This window comes from Phymastichus coffea, unplaced genomic scaffold, assembly GCF_024137745.1.
Source record: "Phymastichus coffea isolate CEN01 unplaced genomic scaffold, Cenicafe_Pcof_1.1 PCOF00013, whole genome shotgun sequence".
Lineage (NCBI taxonomy): Eukaryota > Metazoa > Arthropoda > Insecta > Hymenoptera > Eulophidae > Phymastichus > Phymastichus coffea.
In genome coordinates this window covers 4518513-4538971 of record NW_026706824.1, presented here as the reverse complement: position 1 = coordinate 4538971, position 20459 = coordinate 4518513, and the positions used below count along the sequence as shown (strand labels likewise).

Sequence of the window (20459 nt, the reverse complement as noted above, 5' to 3'; positions counted from 1 at the left end):
AGTAGCGTAACTCTCTGTACATTTGTCGATTGTATTTGGTCATAGTTAGATGGCTTTTCCCTACTTATAACTGGGGTTTTTATGCCGGATAAATACGAGCCTAATTATACTTGATAAAAATCTTATAAAAATATATCCATATCCTTTATTTATTCAATATTCACACACCATATTTGTATTAAATTTCAAAGAACTTGATATACACGAGGCTTATAAATTCTTTCTTATAGTTGACTTGAATTTCTGTGCTGATTGTATTTAACTTGGAATTTCTACTAAACTAATTATCCAAATTGTTCAGGGCTAAAGTTCCAGATATTTGCTGTAATATTTCAGATATTTCGAAATATTTAATTATTCATCATAAAAAAAAAATTGCTTTGAGTGGGAATCGAAGCTTCTACAATGGTCGAAGAGAAAAGGTTTGCTGATACGAAATTCTCTTCGAGGTCAAACAAATTGAACAATCGAGTCATCAGATTATAAGCTATAATAAAATTTGGCCGGCGGATAATACCTCCAAAATTTTTCTTTTCGATAAGACCAATAAATATTGATATATATTCAGTATATTTAAAATAAATTATGGAGTTTAGAACAAGGAATTGAAGTAATTTATTTAGTTATATCACCGACTAAAAATTAGTATCAGAACAGCTATTGTATAGAATAAATGAAAATAATTTTCTAAATAAATGTATTGAATTTTCAATTATGCAAATGTAATGCTTTATGATCACAGCGCTTAGACAAATAAAAAATAATATTTATTTAGATAATGAAATTATTTTTTGGAAGAAAATTAAGCAAAGTGTAAGCATACAGAGTAGATTACTAGATTATTTTTCCCAAGCTTTTACATATATTTTTTTATATGATTTTACTAGATATAATATAATTTTATTCAGAATTACAAGATTTGTCGCTAAGATTATCAATACATGATTCTGAATGAAGACTTTTCAAAGTACTAAAACTTTGTATATTGTGTGGTCGTATCATAGTTGATAAATACCCTGAGCCACCGTATGGAGCAGTGAGAAATCTAGGTTTCGTATTTGGTGACGACAGATAATAAGTATTATTCAGTTTTGGCAAATATGTCACTGTTTCAGAGCTATCTGATGTATATGATGCTGGAGTTGTTGTTCTTGACCATGCTGTGTATTCATTATCAGACATCTGATCTTCATTAAGTAAATTTTCTATGATTGCTAATATGTCTCCTAAAAAATATTAGAGTTAATTTACGTATTTGTATATGAATTATATATCTGTATATAATTATAATACTACATTCTGTAGTAATATATGTCGTATACATATAAAATTATCACCATTTTATAGTATTGTATGTTAAATGCACATAAAATTATGTATAATCACAAAAATCACAAGTTAAAAATTAAGTTAATGTGTTTACAAAAATTACAATTTAAAATATTTTTAATTATTTCCTGAATTGTCAAGGGAGAGTCAAATTTTTGAATTTAAATCCAACCTGCGTCTTTATTAAAAAAATTGTTAACACAGGGACAAGAGACATTAATGTTCCAACTACTACGTAATCCGACGGGCATGTGGGTTACGACGTTCGTGAATGTGAGAGGGTCTGAAATTGGAAAGATTACAGGATCAAGATAAAAAAAATAACTCCGGTAATTTGCAATCAATAAACATATATTTATTGCCAACGATTACACAGATCTGCATGGTTCTGTTGTTGGCCAATGGAAGGTCATTTTCGAAGTAATTTTTTGCGTAGAATTCGAATCTGGAGTCAGAATTTGTCCATCACGTCAGGTTTTTTAAAGATCCTAACCTAAAAGGGCAAAAAAGTCAGTTTTTTAGTATATTTGAAGTCCCATAACAAGGCGGAAAAATTTTTCTTCTGAAAATGGGGCAAGCCATCTGAAAGGTATATCCATACCTTTTAAATTCCATATTTAAGATTTGAGATATCTTTTTTTTTCATTCAGATATCGTTTATTGGAATCAAATATTTTAGTAGCCCCGAAACAGCCAATTTCCCGGATGCGCACATATGGCACCTGCAAGGCTATTTATTTCACGCCTTTATACCCTAATTTCCATAACCTCTGAGCACTGTAAACTACGACGCCATAGCCCCAAACTCTTAAATCCCTATATCCTTATCCATCGAACTCTGTAACCTGTGACGCAATAACCCCAGACCCTTACACCCTAATTACTTAACTCAACTCGGTAGATTTTCTAACTTGCCAGCGTAAGAGGATATATAAGAGATGCAGGAACGACAATAGGGTATAGTTAGCTAGGGTGGAAAGTGATAAGACGGTTGATTCTAAGCAGAAGCGATAGATGGCGGAAAGCGATTGGATCTCCATACTGCGTACACTATGGTCGCGGAAGGTACAGCCTAGAGTGCACTTCCCTTGAGTACCCGTATTTAGAATGAGGATAGAAACAGCATCTAAAAAAATTTATAGGCATAGGCATTACGGTCAATAATGTTACGAAAATGATGGTTAGAAGTAAAGAAGATTGGGTTTAAATGCTAGATAGGCAGAAAGTAACCCTATATGTTATCCTTGAAACAATATTTTTTATCCTGGAGCACTAAATATTTAAGCGTACGACTGTTGCTAAGCATATCTAATTTTCTTGACTTTTGTGGAATCTCGTTTGCTTTTGTTCAAGAGATCTTGTGCCAGATCGCCTTTTATAGTGTTTATGTGGCTCATCGCGTTGAAGTGACCAGTAACATTCAGCTAATATAGCTGTAGCCATTTTCCATGATAACGCCTTTCCATTCCTACTATGTCTTGATGAAAACGCTCACCCTGCTTTTCGTTAACATGAGTTAAATTTTAAGGAAACCAATTCAAATGAGAATGCAAATAGTGGACCATTATGCTCATATTACAACCTAAATTCTTGTAGCTTGTTATCATTCCACTTTTCAGTTCTTGATAATTATGAGCTTTTTTCTTACTCACAAATCCATTCACAACTTTTTTGAAACTTATCCAGGCTTCATTTACCTTTACCCTCATCACCTTTTCGAAATAAGTTGTTTTCATTAAATCACGAATCTGAGGCCCTATTATAAAATATACCTTCTTTTAACTTTGCATCACTCAGGTTAGGATATTTTTTAACGAGGTACTTGAAGCAAACATTATTTTTATCAAGAGCTTTCACAAATTGCTTTATCATTTCCAATTTAATATGTACTGACAGTACTAGTATTATTTTTGCATTAATCAATGGATTTCTTAAGATATTAGGATCGCCTTTTTTGACGTAAGTACGAGCAGACCAATCTTTTTTAACATAGTGGTGCTCCCTTTATCTGGTATCGCATAAACATATGAAACATGAGTGCTTTTTAAACCCTGACAGTTGCCCAAGAAGCATAACGGCGATTTTTAAATCTCTATATACAAACCATTTGTGACTTTTATATTGAATAGCTTGGAGAATACTATGTAAATTTACATATGACTCTTTCAAGTGAGTGGAATGAGCAATAGGCAAAGGAACATATTTATTAGAGTTATGTAACAAAACTTCTTTCAAACTCCTTTTATAGGAATTGATAAACAACCTCCAATCAGCAGGATCACATGTCAGTCTAAATTTTTGTATTAAACTATGAACATTATTGCAATAAACATAGTTCTCATTTTGGGAAAAGAACGAAGTAAATGACTCTACCAAGAAAATATGGTTTCAGAGGCAAGAAGAATTCTCTCTTTTGCCGTGAGCGCAGTAGTTCAGATTTGTCTATGGGCAAGGTGAAGTCTCGAACTAAGTCATTTAGAGCAGCTTGGTCAAAAAAAATCGGTAGAGATTTAGAATCTTGACAACCATAAGAATCACTATCTGCAGACTCCTGCAGTTCTCTTTTCTCACCCTCCCCCCCCCATATTGGTATCAGCATTTTTCTTCCAAATTTAAGGGTTAGGAGGAATATAATCAGGTTCCATCATCACGGGTTTCGTAACACTTGATACATTTAGATACACTATTTTATGAGAATTATAGAATTGAAGCCAGTAGTTTTTATTGAACATAAATAGCAGTCATCGTGACTATAACTATTCCGCCACAACATTGGTGTTTTGAAAAACGTAACTGTATCTGTGGCATTATTCAACACCGGACTTACAAGTTTTGTGTGCAATCTATGGTTTATTTTAACTTGAAATAGAAATATAGATATATCTCTTGAAAACTGTTTGATATTTTCATTGATGTCAATTTTTTGCTTCGAAAACATAAAACGACAGCAGATGTAACAAAAATTGTCTCGGCCATTTGACAACATACCAACGTCATTATAAAGGGAACTAAAATGTGAAAATGGCTTATAGAATATACTATACATAATTCAAGGTAGCTATGAGAACATCTGATAAAGACTCCAAAGAAGAACTTACCAAAAGCAGAGTCGTGATAACGACTGATGAAAACTGCTCGTTAATAAATCCTCCTGAAAAGATAGCCGCGAAAACAACTAATTCGAAAGTCCGAAGAAGAACTCACCAAGAGCAGAGTCCTGAAGACGACTGATTAAAGCTTTTCATCAATAGATCTTCCCTGGATTTGTAGCCGTGATAACAACTGATTCGAAAGTCCGAAGAAGAATTCATTAAGGTTAGAGTCGTGAAAACGACGGATGAAAACTACTCGTCGACGAATCCTCCCTGGAAATATAGCCGTGAAAACGACTGATTTGAAAGTCCGGCGAAGAACTTACCAAGAGCAGAGTCGTGAACACGACTGATGAAAGCTATTCATCGATAAATCCTCCCTGTATTGGTAGCTGTTAAAACGGCTGTTCCGAAAGTGCAAAAAAGATTACACCAAGAGAACTACTTGTCGACAAATCCTCCCTGGAAATACGGTCGTAAAAACTACTGATTCAAAAGGCCGAAGAAGAATTCATTAATGTCAGAGTCGTGAAAATGACTGATGAAAACTACTCGTAGACCAATCTTCACTGGAAATGTAGCCGTTAAAACGACTGATTCGAAAGTCCGGCGAAAAACTGACCAAGAGCAGAGTCGTGATAACGAATGATAAAAACTGCTCGTTGATAAAACCTCCCTGGAAAGGTTGTAATAGAGTCGGCTTGCAACGCCGATGCACCTATCGCTATTACTAATTATTTAGAAGGGGGAGGGCAAGGGAGGCGGTATATCGCTCCTGACAAGGTGAAGAGAAAGGTGGACGCAATAATCATTCCTCATATCTTAATAAACCCTTTATTACATCATGCTACCCTGAGCATACAGTTCGGACATTCAAACGCGCGTCTTATTATCTACACTACAATCTACGATCGCTAAAAGAGATGGCCGGCACGTTAGCGCCTTGCCATCTCGATACCGACTCAATATAAATTAACTTAGGCTAATAACCGAACCAGCCGCGCCGGCCCGTGAGAGCCTGGCACAGCGCACAAGCCGTGAGTAGCCTTAGAGTGAGAATTAGAGAGAGAGAGAGAGAGAGAGATTAGAAATTGACCTGACGATTGACGATCTTCGATGCAGGGCCTCGCCGAAGATGGTGATGGCGTCCGATTACAGGCAAATCTGTCCGTGGTCGGAAGAACTCGGCGGAAGATTAGCTAGATCCGTAGCCGATACTGATGTCGTCTCGGTTTCCTCTAATCCTTTCTTTGCGGTTGACTGCAGGGGGTCAGCACACCTCTCTCTACTAATGGCCACTTTCTACTGCCCGTCGCGAGTACGCTTCCGAGTGCGTGAGAGACTGCTTCTCACGCTCTCCCCACTCTCTTGCCTAATCGGCGGCACGCGGCACCGTCAAGTGCGGCTAGTGTCACGCGCCTGCCTGCACTAATCGTATTCTTTCTTTCTCTCTTATCTCTCTCTTTCTCTCACTCTCTCTCTTTCTCTCCTATAAGAGCGCATAGTAACAGGCGCTCTTGCCGACCAATGCCATTGCCTCTCTCTATCCTTCTTCCTCTTGCTCGTTGCGGTGGCGATGCTGAAAACATACAGGCATGCATCAGGCACGTGAATTATGTGCTTTAGGTCTGCCATGAATCCATGCCGATGGTAGGGAGAGATGGGGAACGCACGGTGCAGGTCGAATCCACCGGCACCGTTACAAGGTAGCCGCGAAAACGACTGATTCGAAAGTCCGAAGAAGAATTCATTAAGGTCAGAGTCGTGAAAAAGACTGATAAAAACTATTCGTCGACATATCCTCCCTGAAAATGTAGCCGTGAAAATGGTTTTGGAAACTGTTTAGAAAAATTCTTCGTTAATGACGTCACAAATATGTAAGCGGCTTACCAGATAATTATATAGCATGTACGAGGTTGTAATACTAACCCAATAAGCGTCGCAGGTTACAGAGGTCGAGGGCTAATGTAATTAGGTTATACGGGCTTAGGGTTATAGCGTTGTAGGTTACAGGGCTCAAAGTTTAAAGAAATAAGGATTTAAAGGTCTAAAGTTATAGCATCGCAGGTTACAGGGCTCAAGGGTTAAGAAAATTAGGGTATAAGGGTTTACGGTGATAGCGTCGCAGGTACGAGTAAGAGGTTTCAAGGAAATAAGGATTTAAGGGTCTAGGTCTATGGCGTCGTAGTATACAGTGCTAGGGGGTTATGGGAGTTAGGGTATAAAGGCGTAAGATTATAATCTTTGCATATGCCATATGTGCGCATCCGAGAAAATATCAGTATCAAGACTGTTAAAATACTTGATTTAAATCAACAATAGTTCGATAAAAAAAAAGATATCTCAAATCTTAAATATAAGTTTTAAAGAGTAAGAGCATATCTTTCAGATGGTTTTGCCCCATTTTCGGAAAAAAAATATTTCTGCGTTGTTATGGTACCTTAAATATACCACAAAACTGCCTTTTGCCCATAAGCCATATCACAATGCACTAAAAACTATATTCTTCTCGTTCTCTTCCGTCAGAGGTCTGCAGATATGCACTTTTTAGATTAATCTTAAGGGCATTGACCATCAATTGAAAAAAACACGTGGTACACAAAAGCACCTATACTTGAGTTCCCTAATCTTACTAAAGGATATAATATATGGACTGATGTATCTGCCATCGCCATTGCCAGCATATTGTCATAAGGTTCAATAGGTTCAAAACGCCCGATCGCATTTTTTTTTTCGACACTCCGTGCGAAATGTGTGTTTTTCCCGCACGCTCGGCAAAAAAAGTGCATTGAAAATCGCAATTTTCACACGCCGTATCACAAAATACGATACGGCACATGTTCGGGAAAGTAGATTCTCGTCTCGTGTGGCGTTTACGCCCGAGCGAAGCGAGCACTTGTATCTTAATGTACTATTTCGGGTTTTGTGAGGGCCAAATCTTAATTATGAAGTCTCCAAAAAAGGGACACTTGCGATTATACAGTGTGTAAAAGCTTTCAAATCTTACGTTTATGATTGTGAAATTACAATATTAACTGATCATCAGCATTTAGTGTGGTTCAATAAAGCAGACTAGTACACACGAGTGCAAAAATGGCGATTTTGACTTTCACAATTCAAGCATAAAATTTTATACATCAAAAGCTCTACTGATGATATAGCTGCCGCCTTATCTCGCAATCCGACTGTAGTAAAAATTAATACTAAAGTTACTGAAATCGCAGAAATGTTACCTGAAACAGAAATAATAAATCTTATTCTTACTTCGACCGAATGCTCAATCGGAGAACACTTCGACTTCACGTTTGATACAATTTCTTTACTTCAATAAACGTAATCAAACGAGGATCTGTACTAAAGATTCGTTACACCGCCTACAGATAATTATAATTGTACAAGGATTACACAGACCGACAAATTTCTCACCTACAAACGTGAAGGAATTGGTGCGCTGAATCCGAATCTCACCTGAGCTCATAATTAATCTTATATATCAGGTTTTCGAGACATTCTAACCTAGAAGTGCGAAAAACACGATTTATTGTAATATTCGAGGTTATGTGACACCGTGAATAATTTTTTTTTCAAAAATGGGTACTTCCACCACAAAGGAGCACTATTGCTCTTTAAAATTCATTTTTCAGATTCAAGATAGCTTTTTTCTGATCAAAATATCACTGATTGTGGTTAAGTACTTTCTCAGTTTTGTAACAACATTAAAACAGCCTATATAGCATATGTGAGGCTATAACCTCAAGATATAAATGATCGGATTCGATCGAAAAAATGGGTTGAGTTTTCGGAAATGGTGATCACGAATACGAAGTCAGATGTTGAAAATTCAAAATGGCGAATCCAATATAGTTGATCAAAAACTTTATGCGATTGCATTCCACTCAAAAAATATACACTTAGGTTTTCAGGGTCGCTGATTTCGAATATGAAGTCATATTTTGCAAATTCAACATAGCGGATCCAATATAGCCGACTAAAAAGTTTATATTTGATTGGATTTGAACAAAAAATATATTCATGGGTTTTCGGGGTTACGGATCATAATTCGTGACCTAAAAAATCTATATATATAGACAATGAAGTCATATTTTAACAATTAAAAATGGCGGGTTTAATGATTCAGGTCAATAATATTTGATTTGATTGAATTTGAACTAAAAAAGAAAAGTTTCTATTTCATAAAATCTGACTTCAACGATTCCTCAAATATATCAATAAGAAAAAATGTAAAGAATATTTCCTTCAAATCAAATAAAATCTCAAATATTTGGTCTGCTATATTGGAACAGCGACTCGAAAAATTTACGGGTGGCATATTAAAGTTATGATCGAATTCACGTATTCATTGATTGACTGAAAGGGTTAATGGATTTGGGGTTCAGGGATCTGGGAATATACAATTGCATATAACAGGGTTCAGGGGATATGCAATTTGGGTTCCAGAGGAATGAGAATATATACTCGCAAGTGACAGTGTTCAAGGGTTAAGGAAACTGGGAAATAAGGATTGGGAGTTATATCCTCGGACGTTGCAGGGGTAGAGAGTTAAGGGATTTTGGTTTTAAGCGTTGTGGTCTGAATGGCTCCGGGGGTTAAGGAGTGAGGAGGGGGAGGGGAGGGGTAGAGCTCTGTAACCTGTTCAGGTTGTAATTCCTTATCCTTAAACCCAAATTTCTTTAATATCAAAATCTGACTTCATAATCGTTATCAGCATCCCAAAAAGTTCATGCTTAAATGTTTTCGATTAAATTCGATCACTTATAAACTTTTTGGTTCGCCATATTGGACCGCCATTTTGAATCTTCAAAATCTGACTTCAAATTCGTGATCCCAAGAACTCAAGTGTATATTTTTATAGTTGAATCCGGTCACATTAAATTTTTGGCCCGCCATATTGGATCCGCCATTTTAAATCTTCTGCATCTGACTTTATATTTGGGATGAGCATTCCTGAAAATCCGTTTATACAATTTTTCAATTGATACCGATTACTTATAAATTGGGGTTATAGCCTCACATATACTATATAGGCTGTTTTAATGATGTTATGAAACTGCGAAAGTACTTAACCGTAATTAATGATATCTTAATGAAAAAAAGGTATCTTCAATCTGAAAATTAGATTTTAAAGGGCAAGTTCTCCTTTGTGATGGTATTACCCGTTTTTGAAAAAAAAAATTATTCACAGTGTAACATAACCTCGAATATAGCAAAAAACCGTGTTTTTCGAATTTTTAGGTTAGAATATCTCAAAAAGTGATGTTAAGGTTAATTCTGAGGTTATATTCGGATTCAACGGACCAAAATCCTTCGGACACACAAAGTTACGTTTCTAAGGTAGGACTTTCCTTAAATTATGCCAGACTGTGTTATTTACCGAAGACATAGAAATAAGCTCTAGTATAGAATTACTAATTTTAGATCATATTACCGAATTTTATGTTATAGAAAACAAATATAATTTACTTCATGATGGAATATTTGGCTCTAAATTTTTATACGTATATTGTTGTAAAATAGACTTTGGCAGCTAGATCTAATGCATGCTAACTCTGTCACGAACTTGAAAACGCCTAAAAGTTGTAATAATAATAAACGATATAGGAAAATATATTATATAGACTTACATATCATTAAAGAAGAAGTAACACTATTAGACATATATAATAATGAATTTGAATGTTATATACAATTTGGAATCAACTTAGCCTCTGAAATTAATGTTATAAAGAAACGTTTCATTTCTGATGAAAATTTTGTTGACAATGAAACCTCATTAATTATCAAAGATGTTAATGATCAATCCTAGAGAACTTTAGGGACTACAATAATCAGATTCTTCTCCAAACCTATCAGATTCTATATCATACATAGCTAACGAATTTTCAATTAACTTTGAAGTTATGATTGCACTTGAATTTCTATATTACCAGGGGACTATAATAAACTTCAATACTAAAACTTTGAAATATCGTGATATTATTGCAACGTTTAGAAAGAGATTAAAAAACTCTAAATCTTATGTAGCCCATATGGCAAATAACATTCAACCTATAAAAGCTAATTATAAAAAATCAAATAAACTTTTAGAGATAAATGTATTGACCTGTAAGAAAAATAAAGGAATAGACAATCGTATTTTAAAAATCCAACGCATCTTAAGAGGAAGAAACGATAGGGAAAAGAAAAGTAGAGCGACGGAAAAATCCTGAATCCATCAAACTTCCATTAGAATCATAATTACCGAACAGAAGGAATGGTCGCCCTAAATCAATACTAGAGCCGAATCTCCCGTCAAATAATAAGAAGTATGACGAGCCAAAGAGGTATCCAACGCGATTACGCAAGCGAGTACAAGAATCCAACAAAAGCGATAGTAGAGATGGCGACGAAGTTCAAGTTAGCTCTGAAGATTATGAGTCTGATACAGAAATTCCACCATAAATGACTCTGACGCGAACAACGAGTTTGAAAATGATACTGGTTCTAGCAATTCAGAATCTATACAATCTTCCAATAATAGAATGGATAACCTAGTAGAAATAAAAGAATCGATACATATACGAGTAGATAAGGTAATTTATTTTATAAGTAGTAATGGTCAACCATGCGATGAATGTGCCAATAAACTAAATAATAAAACTAAATAAATAATAATATAACTATAAATAATAATAGAACAAAACGAACTCCTTAGTAATCAATTATTACTAGTAAGCAAAGTTTGTAAGAAAAAAAATGAGGGGATATTATCAATTTGGCCTATGTATTCGTGATGAAAAGCCGGAGTCAATCAGTTTCATTAATAATCAAATACTAAGTACGTTGTATGTGCTAAGAGATTTATTAATTACAATGAATAAAAATAGTTTTTATATAGCTAAAAGTAAAAACATAGAGAATTTGTAATGGAACAAAGTAAAAAAATTATTAGATATAGTTTTTAGAAATACTGAGATAAAAATATTCGCCTTTCTAAATAAATTACAATATGTACGAATTAAACGCTAAGACGCGATATTTTAGGAATTAAACAAATCACCAGTCACAGGTTACCGAGGAGTATGAGGAACATTTTATCAATACGTGTTACAGCATGGCAGGGTAACCAGCTCGAGGATTGATGAAATTCGAGTGTAGAACTTCCTGCATAGAGCGTGGCAGCGTAATCAACTCGTGGGTTGATAAAATTGGGGTGTAGGAGTCACGTGTTACACCATGGCAGGATAACCAGCTCGAGGGTTGATGAAATTGCGGTGTAAGTGTTACGTATTACACCATGGTAGGGTAACCAGCTCGAGGATGGATGAAATTAGGGCGTAGGAGTTCGGGGTTAGAGCGTGACAGGGTAACCAGCTCGAGTGTTTAGGAAATTGGCGTTAAGAGTTTGAGGTTACAGTGTGACAAGGTAACCAGCTAGAGGGTTTAGGAAATTGGAGTTCAGAGTTTGGGGTTACAGAGTGGCAAGGTAACCAGCTCGATGGTTGATGAAAATCGGGTGTAAGAGTTCGGCGTTAGAGCCTCGCAGGGTAACCAGCACAAGGATTGATTCATGAAATTGGAATGAAGGTGTTCGCGGTTACAACGTGACAGGGTAATCAGCTCGAGGGTTGATGAAATTCGGATGTAGGAGTTAGGGGTTATAGCGTGACAGAATAACCAGCTCGATGTTTGTTAAAATTGGGGTTAAGGGTTTGGGGTTGCAGCGTAACACGGTAACCAGCTAGAGGATGGATGAACTTAGGATGTAGGAGCTTTTTTTTTTTTATTTTTAAAAAAAATGTATATTTGCTTAAATCAAGACATTTACATATGTATACAGGTGCAAATTAACTTACAAAATAAAACCTAGAAATTAGCGAAACGTGATAGAATATGTGGCTCAGTGAGCATCTCGTATTCTTATAATATTTTTAAGTAGGATGTATAGAAGGAAAAAACTAGAGAGAGTTGATGCGGTTGACAAATTCGTCACAATGCTGAAAATAACTGTCCGTTTTGTTGGTTGCAGGAAAAAGAGTGGTGTAAAAAAATCTGTGCGTCGTTATCGTTTGATGTGCTTACAGACTAAAGAAAAACTTAAGATTGAACTAAAACTATATATGTATTATACAAGTAAGAATGTCATAGACATTAGAAAACGGAGAGTGATAGCCAACGGTCATGTTGGAAAATTATCTTTGTAGTGGGGATTTGCATCTATGCCATATATCACGAGTTCGTGCATTAATATTGATATTATTTCCTTTTAGAACGGCGTCGCAGTTCGTCTAAGTATTTGGTATTGTTCGCGAGCCACCAATATTTTTTAACATGAAGCCTGTGATAATTTTTATAGTCTATTTCGGGGATAGACATCGAGTGTTTGATATTATTAGTGTTATTAGGATTAAAGTTTATGTTTTTATTGGCGGCACTTCGTTTCTTGTGATATATTATAGGAACATTGTTCTCATTTTGGATAAATCCTGATTTGTCAAAGTACATAAATAGATGTGGTGGAAAATAGCCAGTATGTGCAGTGACTTTACAGTCAATTTCGTCGAGAGAAGTGAGCTTAGCAATATGGGAGTTTTTAATTGATTTAAGATTTGCAAAGTAATCTCTGGTCGGTCTTATGATAAAATTATCAATTCTGGGAACGTTTGCATTATCATATAAAGTTTTATTACTAATAAATTCTTTACTACCTGCTTTACGGTATAAGTGAAGCGAGGCTCTAAGGCAGCATCGTTCGAATTTACGGAGTTTTTCCATTATGCAGGCACTAATATTCCACCATATCGGACAGGCGTAGGTTAGAATTGGCCTTATTAGCAGGAGATAACAGATGACCTTAGCGCGGTGTGATAGGGCTTTGTTAAAAAATAATCGATTATATGCGTTAAACGAAATTTTAGCTTTAGAAAGTTGGGTATCGATATGAGCGTTCATACGAAGTAAATAGTCAAGGTGTACGCCTAGATATTTGACAGTATATTTACGCTCAATTGGGTGATCACCGGTACTATCGCGCAGGTAGATTTGGAAAGCTTTAATCGCGTTTCTTTTCTTCTGGGAGGTGAATCTAAGTGGTTTGTGGAAGAGTATAGTCTCGCATTTCAGATAATTTGCTTTTAGGTTAAGGGCTTTATATTGGAGGATGATTTTATTGAAAAGTAGGTCTAGAGTTTTAGTAACCGTATTAGGATCTTCGCCTGCTGCAAGTATGATATAGTCGTCAGCAAATGCTGCGGAGTAGGTGCTATTGTGCGTGTTCAGACCGAAAAGATTAGGGATGTGATGAGTGAAGATATTGAAAAGCTCTGGAGAGTTCACAGTGCCTTGGAGTAGACCTTCAAGCAGAATGAATAGGAGAGACGAGGTTTCTTGTCCATTGTATGTGGCAAAACTGCGGTCACGCGTCATGTGCCATACTAGCTGGATGAAGTCTAACGGGTATTTGTTAGTATGAAGAATGTATAGGAGACCTAGGATCCACACCGAGTCGAACGCTTTTTCTAGGTCAACTAAACAGGCGCCGACGACATCACCTTTGTGTAGATGGGAGTTTATGTCTGTTGTTATTTTATGGATCGCGTGAGTAGTGGAATGCTGTGTTCGAAAGTCAAATTGGTTATCGGGTATAGTGTTGTTGGAGTATGTGTGTTTTCGAAAGGTGAAGCTTATCACAGCTTCATAAACCTTACTGACGGCTCGTGTTAGACTGATGGGACGATAGCTAGATACTTTGGAGGCTGGTTTACCTTTCTTTAGGATAGGGAGAATCTTTGCACGTTTCCAAGGATCAGGGAAAAATCTATTATTCAAGCAGTTGTTGAAGATAGTGGTGTATTCTCGGATGATACAAGGTGGCAAGTGTTTAAGAACTATGGGAGGGATATTGTCCAGGCCAGAAGAGGTTTTATTAGGGAGTGATCTAAAGATCCGTGTAGAAAGATCAATCGAAGTAAAAAGGATGCTGTTATCAATAGGTTTGGGACCAGTTGCCGGATTGTTATCGGAGAATTCAGTGATATCTGAGCCAGAAGAATGGTTGTTTTCAAAGGTTTTGACAAGTTCATTGACCACTTTCTCAACTTCATCCTTGAATGGGAGGTCGGCATTTATGACTCGGGGTGAGTTGACTTGTTCATAGTAAGCACCTATGACATTGAGGATATTGGACGGAGACTCAACTAGGAGATTTTCATTAACTTTTGGAAGGGTATTTACATTACAACCTGCGCGAGCCAAGAGATGAAGTTCTGTATTGTCTATTTCGAGGAAATCAATTTTCATCTCACCTTTTGGGCGAAAAAATTTATTGATTTTAGGAAAGAACGATTCTGTATTACGGTGATCAATTGGGAATCCCAGTATTTCTCGTAAGAAGACTTGAATTCTGCTTTAAGTTTGACATTCACAATATTGATGACGTTATTTAATGTACTGATAACATAGGGATTAGGGTTTTGGCGGCGGATACGGTTTAGAGCTGAGATGAGGAAAGATTTTTTTTTATGTAGTTTTTTAATCCTTAGATTAATGTAGTTGAGTACATTATCATCTGGTTTAAATTTTGGAACGTATTTTTCAATGGAAGAGGCAATAAAAGAGTTAAGTTTGTTTATGTGGTCTAAAATTTCTGTATTGGTGAGATTGCGGTCGGTAGGAATGGATGGAGCAAATTCGTTATTGGTTTTTTTTGTGAAGAGGTTCCATTTAGTTTTCTTGTACATGTGGCGATATGAGACGGCAGGATCAATAGAGTGAACAGTGGAAGGGAGATCTATGGAGAATACTAGTGCCATATGGTCACTTGTATAATCAAGAGTGGGAATTTTATTATTTATTAAATCAGTAAAGGATAGTCGATTATCTGATAGACAAAGATCAAGAACAGTGTTTGCGTTGTTGATAGTAGGTGTATTGGGGGGGATAATCTTAACTTTGTAGGAAATGCCATTACCGAGTTCCCAACTCCTAAGAAGAGTGCCTTTCTTATTGTCACCGCGGTCTCCCCAAGCCCGATTTCTGGCGTTAAGGTCACCTGCTAATAAATAAAAATTATTTGTTGCTGCTAAATCGAGATTAATAAAGAGTGCATCAAGTTCATTAATAAAAACTTTTTGCTCCTTATTATTAGCATAAGATGCAATTAGAAATAAGTTATTTTGGGATGCTTTAATTTTAATAATAGTATACTCAAGTAAGACATTATTTTTTGAGGACGGAGTAAAGATGTATTCAAAAGGAATAGTTTTTCTTATTAGTATGGCCGTGCCTCTACCCTGAACATTTATGTGCCTATCATTTCTAATGATGTGATAATCAGCAAATTGCAGCTTATATCTTTGATTTTTAGTTTCGCAAAGTAGTACTACATCTATGTCGTTATTTTTAACAAATTTTAAAAGGCCGTAGCGTTTTTCAAGAGAAACGAGAGAATTGACGTTTATCGAAGCTATTTTTAAAGGGTGTATAATATGAGGTATATTTACATTATCATGTTGTGCTGACGATAGTTGATTAATCGTAGCCATTTTCCTAATCGTGATCATAAAAAAGAACATCAATTCTCTTGCTATTTTCAACTGTGGTGGCGCAGACTTGCGAGAGTCTGGCATTGATGTTATTGAGTTGTGAGTTGAAATGCGACATTTGATTTCTGAGGTCAGAGATCAGTGCCGAGAAATCATTATTAGTTCGTAGGTCTGTTTCACCATACGCTGTGGTAGGTACGAAGTTGCCAGCGGGCTGACGTAGGACAGCAGCATATTGTTGAGAGTGATTATTGGGCGGCGCATTAGCGATACCGAGGTTGCTCTTATCGCGGGACTGGGTAGTAGCATTATTTTTGTTAGTAAGCAATTGCTCGATTCGGGCTAGTTTTTGATTACGTGGGGCAGCTAGATTAAGTCTAGCAGAAATTTTAGCATGTTTCATAAACACTAGATAAGGGCAGCCTCGGTACGACGCGGGATGTCCAATTTCATCGCAATTACAGCAGTATAATTGTTCATGTGGAGTATTTTTGTCGAGCGGACACTCTCTCGGTTTATGACTAGTTTTACATTTAACACATCTATATCCGAGCGAACAACCCGAGCTGCTATGGTCGACGCGCTGGCAATTGGTACATTGGAACTGATTTCTTTTTTTGAGATACTCTATTTTAACTTTTTGGTAGCAAAGAGATTCGACTCCGAAAATATGTTTAGTGTTGCTTTTATTGCTAAGTTGTACTAGAAAGTAAGGAGTATTAGGATTATTTTTATTTAGATGAGCTATGGTAACTTTAAGTATTTCAGTCTCGGGAAGAGTTAGGCTCTTTAATTCATTTTCAACATCGGTAGTCGACCAAATGCCATTAATGCCTTTGACGACTACATTCTTTGGTTTAAGACTTTTGGGTGTGTATGTAAAAAATTTGATATTCGCTGTTTTCAAGATGTTAATAATAGTACTATAGGAAGTTAAGCTTTTAGCAAAAATAGTTTGACAATCGGAGAGTTTTTCTTTCACCGAGAAATTCTCTTTGGTTAACTTATCCTTCAAGATGTTGATGACTTCGTTCAGTGTAGGGCCTTGTACGTGGATCGGCGGCGGTCTCTCGGGTTTGATGGATGATGGAGCAGTCGCTTCAGTTGGCTGCTGCATTGCGGCGGTATTATCTTGCGAGATATTACGATCTAACAGAGCTCGAGACGGCTTGCTGGTAGGTTTATCTGAGCGATGGTTTTTCTTCAGCCGGGTGGGCTGGGAGGACGGTATTGCCTGCTGGTGCTGCATCGTGACCGGTCCTTGGCTAAGAAAAGTCGGTTGGGGTAGAGCAAAATTAAAAGGGTTGCTGCCCTGAGATAATTTTTCTGTTTGGAGAGATTCAAATCTATTTGTCGAAGTAATCATCGATGTAGTGGGGCCCTGTGTGCGCTGTGTTTTGACAGGCCTTCTCGGCTGTTGCCATTCACTATCAGACGGATTATGTTCTGAGGCAGCGATATCTTGGGAGTCGTACAACGGCGAGTTCGAGGAAGCACGTTTTTTTCTGGCAGCTGCAAGGTTAGGTGCCACTGAGCACTGAGAGCGCATGTCAAGTTCTTTTTTCGCTTTATGCCAATCTCTTTCCAGCTTGAAAATATTGGTAATTTTATTACTAGTCGGCGGATAAATTCTTGTATTGACATCTGTTGACATTATTGCTGTGGTGGTCGTAGTGTACGTCGTTGTGGTGGAGCTAACGGACGAACTCGAGGTTATTGTGCCATTGGTAGATAAAGCATTGAGTTTTTCAATATCATTGTTTATGACGTTATCAGAATCAGTAGAATTTAGAGCAGCACAAGTACCGTCAATTTGCATATCTAAGTTATTAACAGCCATTGTCTTTGACTTAATGTAATTTTTCAATATATATGGCGAGGCGCGCAACAGGCGGCGGCGCACAGAGCGGAAAACTAACCTCTCTGTGAGGCGTTAAGTTTCAATCTTAATATTTTTCTTGTGGAGAAGATTGTTGAAGCTGCATACACACAAAAGACACTCAGAGTAGGCACGACTATGAGAACTATGTGAGATATATTTTGTATTATCACTATGCGGGGAATCCCGATCTCACGAGCACAGAGCAGCCGGCACACGTCCACTCGCGCACCGGTGCCACGTGCTTCCATAGGATGTAGGAGCTCCGGGTTATAGGGTGACAAAATAACCAGCTCGAGGCTTGATGAAATTGGGGTATAGAGTTAGCGGTTACAGTGTGGCAGGGTAACTAGCTCATGGGTTAAGGAAATTGGGGTTAAGAGTTTGAGTTTATAGCGTGGCAAGGTAACCAGCCCTAGGGTTGATGAAATCCTGGTGTAGGAGTTCGGGTTAAAGCGTTGCAGAATGACCAGCCTGAGGGTTAATGAAATTGTGGTATAGAAGTTTGGGGTTAGAGCATGGCAGGGTAGCCAGCTCGAAGGTTACGGAAATTGGTTTTAAGAGTGCGGGGTTGCAGCGTGGCACAGTAACCAGCTCGAGGATGGATGAACTTAGGATGTAGGAACTTCGGGTTAGAGCGTGACAGAATAACCATCTCGAGGGTTCATGAAATTGGGGTGAAGGTGTTCGGGGTTACAGCGTGACAGGGTAATCAGCTCGAGGGTTGATGAAATTCGGGTGTAGGGGTTCGGGGTTATAGCGTGTCACGGTAACCAGCTCAAGGTGTGTTAAAATTGGTGTTAAGGGATTGGGGTTGCAGCGTGGCACCTTAACCAGCATGAGGATTGATGAAATTGTGGTGTGAAGAGGTTGAGGTTAGATTGTGGCTGGCAACCAGCTAGAGGGTTAAGGAAATTTGGTTTAAGAGTTTGGGGTTACAGCGTGGTAGGTAACCAGATCGGGTGTTCATGAAATTTTAGTGTAGGAGTTCGGGGTTAAAGCGTGGCAGAATAACCAGCTAGAGGGTTAAGGAAATTTGGGTTAAGAGTTTGGGGTTACAGCGTGGCAGGTAACCAGATCGCGGGTTCATGAAATTCAGGTGTAGGAGTTCGGGATTGAAGCTTCGCAGGGTAACGAGCTCGAGGATTGATGAAATTCGGGTGAAAGGGTTCGGGGTTACAGCGTGATAGGGTAACCAGCTCGAGGGTTGATAAAATTGGGGTGAAGGGTTTGGGGTTATAGCTGGGTAGGGTAATCAGCTCGAGGGTTAAGGAAATTGGGTTCAAGAGTTTGGTGTTACAGAGTGGCAGGGTAACCAGCTCGAGGGTTGATGAAATTCTGGTGTAGGAGTTCGGGGTTAAAGCGTGGCAGAATAACCAACTCGAGGGTTGATGTAATTGGGGATTAGAGTTAGAGGTTACAGTGTGGCAGGGTATCTAGCTCAAGGCTTAAGGAAATTGGGGTTAAGAGTTTGGGGTTATAGCATGGCAGGGTAACCAGCTCGCGAATGGATGAAATTCGGGTGTACGAGTTCCTGCTGAGAGCGGGGCAGTGTAATCAGCTTGAGGGTTGATAAAATTGAGGTGTAGGTGTTACGTGTTACAGCATGGCACGGTAACCAGCTCGAGAATGGATGAAATTATGGTGTAGGAGCTCGTGCTTAGAGCGTGTCAGGTTAATCAGATCGAAGGTCGATAAAATTGGGGTGTTGGAGTTACGTGTTATAGTATGGCAGGGTAACCAGCTCGAGAGTTTGTGAAATTAGAGTATAGGAGTATGGGGTTAGACCGTGACAGGGTAATTAGCTCGAGGGTTAAGGAAATTGGAGTTAAGAGTTTGGGGTTACAGCGTGGGAGGGTAACCAGCTCGAGGTTTTATCAAATTAGGGTGTAGAAGTTCGGGGTTAGAGAGTAGCAGGCTAATCAGCTCAAGGGTTAAAGAAATTGAGGTTAAGAGTTTGGGGTTAGAGCGTGCCAGGGTAACCGGCTCGCGGTTAAAGAAATTGGGTCCAGGGTGATGGGGAATCAGGTAACCAATGAATGCCCGGTTCACTCTCCAATGAAGAGGTAGCAGCCCCTGGTGACGGATACTGTATACTTTTGTCTTAGATTTTAAACGGAATTTCATAAACTTCTGAAAAAATTTTGCAAGAAAATATTTGAAAACATAGCTTTTCTGTCAGGCGATTTTTAGGGTTGCAACCCCTGTAGATGAAATCCATATATTTAGCTGAAATATTTTAAAAGAATTTTTTAGAGTTTGTTTCGTCGAAAACTGTTCATAAAATATGAAAATTTCGCTATAAAATTCGAGGATAGCTTTCACCCTCTAAATAGTTTATCCGTATACACGTGTCTGGCTTTTTTGAGCGTCATAGAACATTAAATAACCAGCATAATCTGCGTTAAACAACTGCTTATATTGTATTAATAAGATTAAGGGGTAGTTCACCCTCGAAACAATAGATAATTGGAAAACCTTGAAACACGTCAATTTTGTTTTATCATTTTCTACTAGAATATCATTTAAAAATTTTTTTAACATAATTTTTTGATTTTGAGAGGTAATAATTCACTTAAAAATACAGTTTATTGTCTATACAACGTAGGGGTTGCAACC

At 37.6% G+C, this 20459-nt stretch overlaps 1 protein-coding gene across 1 annotated transcript in view; it reads right to left on the bottom strand.

Annotated features, from left to right (window-relative positions):
* Positions 1 to 900: 900 nt before the first annotated feature.
* The window catches only part of LOC131673513 (uncharacterized), a 1322481-nt gene continuing 1302922 nt past the window's right edge, over positions 901 to 20459 (bottom strand). The window contains exon 7 of the mRNA XM_058951551.1: positions 901 to 1226. Within this exon, the coding sequence (XP_058807534.1) occupies positions 901 to 1226 (326 nt within the window). The remainder of the gene's footprint in view (positions 1227 to 20459) is intronic.